Source organism: Galdieria sulphuraria, assembly GCF_000341285.1.
Source record: "Galdieria sulphuraria unplaced genomic scaffold scaf_343, whole genome shotgun sequence".
NCBI lineage: Eukaryota > Rhodophyta > Bangiophyceae > Galdieriales > Galdieriaceae > Galdieria > Galdieria sulphuraria.
The window spans coordinates 1-3,381 of record NW_005178132.1 but is presented as its reverse complement, the minus strand read 5'-3'; the positions used below and the strand labels follow the sequence as shown (position 1 = coordinate 3,381).

The 3,381-nt window shown below is 34.9% G+C and overlaps 2 protein-coding genes across 2 annotated transcripts; both read left to right on the top strand.

Moving 5' to 3' along the window:
* Positions 1-11: 11 nt before the first annotated feature.
* Gasu_65690 (archaeal ATPase) lies at positions 12-1,116 on the top strand (the record flags this gene model as incomplete). The annotated part of the gene is made up of 1 exon (XM_005702235.1): positions 12-1,116. A coding segment is annotated over one exon (558 nt), but the record flags the coding sequence as incomplete, so codon positions are not given.
* A 145-nt stretch (positions 1,117-1,261) lies between these two features.
* Positions 1,262-3,381, top strand: Gasu_65680 (uncharacterized protein; the record flags this gene model as incomplete). Its single annotated transcript, XM_005702234.2, has 7 exons — positions 1,262-1,951; positions 2,153-2,224; positions 2,273-2,334; positions 2,432-2,731; positions 2,783-2,907; positions 2,951-3,204; positions 3,253-3,381. Coding segments are annotated over exons 2-7 (921 nt in total), but the record flags the coding sequence as incomplete, so codon positions are not given.

The following is a 3,381-nucleotide window of genomic DNA, read 5'->3' as shown; positions in this document are numbered from 1 at the left end:
TATCAGGAGCAGAGAGAATGACATTTGGAAGCAATGATGAATGGGAAAGGATAGTGGAAGAAATATTAGAATTTGAAAAGATATATATTCCATTTCATTCAACATTCCATAGTCCAGAGATATTATTCAAGTTGCATGGAAGAACGAATGAGAAGAACTTGATGATTGTGGGTATTGCTTGTAAAGGCCGATGGAGTCGTAATGGTATTCGATGGAATGAAATTTTGGAAGAAGCTCAAAAGTTTTTAAAACCAGTGCATGATCAAGTATTGACTAGTCATCCTACATGGCATTGTATGTTGATTATTATGAGTACTCAGTTAGCAACCAACGTATCTGAGGACTTGAATTATTCTAGTCGTTGTTATTCATCTGGCGATAGTGTTGAAGATTTCGTGATTCCTCACAACTGTGAATTGGTTATTCTTTCTGAAGCCGATGTAGAAAACTTTATTGGCAAAGACATTTTATCGAATTTAAGGAACGCTTTCAAGTCTGTGGATAATCCACATTCGAGAAATATTGGCATTTCAACCCTACAAGAAATAGTTTTGTCTCTTTCCAAAAATATTTAGGAATATCTTGTTTTAATATCTGAGAAATTTTCTAAAACAAATAATTTTCAAAAGTTGTTATAAATCAGGGGCTGTTTTATAAGACACTGTCAAAAACTATATCAAACTTGAGCAAATTACATAATCTATTGTTACTAGCCGTGTAACTTTAAAGTTTATCTACTTTTCCAATGAAAGTGAAGAGTTAGGCTCGACTTTGACTATCTTCAAACCTGGAATTTTGTTGCTAGAGATGCGCATTTTTGTTCCACTTCTTGTCTCCAGAGAAGGTATTACTTTTTTCCCGAATAAGAAAGATTATCGAATGGATTTTACAATTTACCAGTTTGTTATATTGTAACGAAAGTAGTTTGTTTTTCCTTTTAGTACAAGTATACTTGATAGACTGTAAAATACTAGTTGTAGATTATCGACAAAATCCCTATAGATGCCTTGATATATACATATATAAACATGAGGATTTCATTCTGTAATGTTTGACGATACTCAAGGTCACGACTTACAGTGCTACAAAAATTAGGATCGTAACAACATCAAAGTTAGAAAAGAAAAAAAAAGGATACATAGCACTAAGAGAATTTTACTCCAACTGTTGAATTCTGAATCTAAAAGACAGTCTCGTCATCGAGTTGTTCCTCTGTTGACTCTGTTTCAAGGCTACATACTTGCTGTTAAAAGATTCCTGCATAGGTATTGTAGCAGCCGATAAATTGCTGCGTAAATTAGTTGGCGCTTTGATAAATGAAACGGAAACTATTTCGTAATTTTTACTGTATATAGAGCTTTTAGACTATTATCAGTAATAGTTTAAAGAACTTATGGAAGTTGTGGCAAGCACTATTCGCTTTTCAACCCAGACTGCAACAGAGATCGAAGTTTATTCCGATTCCAAATATCTGAGCCAAATTGTAGATACTCCTGTGACAATTGTTTATTATACCATGAGAGTGTGAATGAATATCGTTCACTATACTAACTTTCGAAGATTTGATATATAGAAAACCTTCGACGCCAAAGTTGGATAGCTTCAAATAGAGGAAGAACTTGAGTTTTCTGACTGGTATATTGTGACGAAATATTTACTAAATAACGATTGTAAGCTGTGCAATATACAAACTAGAGTTACAGAAGCAAACTATATTCAAACTTTCAGCAATTCCTTGTTTCCATTGAAAAGATAAACAAGTTCAACCCGTGAAATTTTCAAAATTCAGAAACTACTTACCATATTTACATAGTGTTCTTGAAACTTCTATTTGTTGCCAAACATAGCAACAAATCCTCTTTCAACAACCAGAAGCACTGGTTGAGTGGCTATCGACTATTCAAGTTTGTTATTCTGACAATATTATTAGACTTTTGAATCTCTTTCCAAGGTCTGTTGAAAGGAAGACAGAAGAGCACAACTATTAAGTGCTGTTGGAGATTATATTCGAGAATAGCTGCGCAGTTTGTTCAACAAAAACCAACGGCTTATGAGTAGAGTTGTAGTTATTGGTCCAAAAAGGAATACTTCTCTCACAACTCCAGAATTATATCACTTCATACATAATCAAAGGTTTTCAAGGCATTTGTAGAAAACAACACGATCTATAGAAATGAAAGCCTCTTTACCGCAAAAGTCCAAAAGGAAAAACAAGGCTCGTAAAGTAATACTTTAGGAAAGCAGTTGAGTAATTCTTTAAGGAGTCTTTAAGCAAAGTGAAAGAACTTTTGAACTAAAGTTGAAGAATACGTGGTCTATACGTGGACTTGAGAGGTTTGAAGTCAACCAATCCCATTGACAGAAACTTTAAGTGGTTAAGATATTATCCAATAATCAATATGCTTGTTTAAACACAAAATTACTTTCACAGAAACAAATATACGACACCTTTATGGAAGGTTTCATCAGTTGCACTGGCTAAAGCCAAAGCACAAAACAACAAATGTTTTCTCGAGGGAGATTGGCGGGAAAGCTTTGAAATGGAAACTTCACCGCCACAAGACGAACGAGACGACTCTGAAGAACTGCGAAGAGGCTTTATGTCCTACTCTTCTTCCTCCGAAAACAACAGTGAATTACAGGAAGACATAGATGAACTCATTCGAACCAGTCGACAAGTTTTAAGAGAAAATGGACAAACCGCAAGCAACGACTTTAAGGTGCCTTATAAGTAAGCAAAAGTCCAAGAAAAGAGATTATTCTCATCACTTATATTGTAAAGATATACAAAGGACCAGGCAATTGCAAAATTGCAAGAGATTGCGAAGAATTTTGTCATAGAACACTTGCCGAATAGGAGAAACTTTGACTGCCCGAAACAGGAACCGTCCGATTTTTTATTGCAAGGTAATTCAATCATTCTTTCAGATTTATCTAAAGCTATCTTCAGGTAGACATTCTTTATTGATACAAGAGAGGGAATCAGATTCTTCTGAAGATGAACTTATTGTTACGAATCAGCCAAAGCGAACTTTACCCAGTTTTTCTCATTTGTTCATGCGAAAAGAGCTTCGAATGAAAGCAAAGAAAATGGCACATGAAAGACAACTCAAATGTAACAGCAAACAGATAGAAGAGCAGATTGAAGTAAAGCAGGAAGGAAATTCTAGTGAAAGTGAAGGGCTCGATATTCAGAGTCAAGAGGCAAGTGTCTACTATGCATAAAAGAACATATCCATTAATCTATCTTAGGATTGCGTTGATCATTTTGATGAAAATCTGGAAACTACGAGAGAAACTCTGGAAACGGAACCTTATTACGACACTACAGACAGAAGACTCAAGGAATCTGTTGACTCCAATCAACCAGAGACCACAACT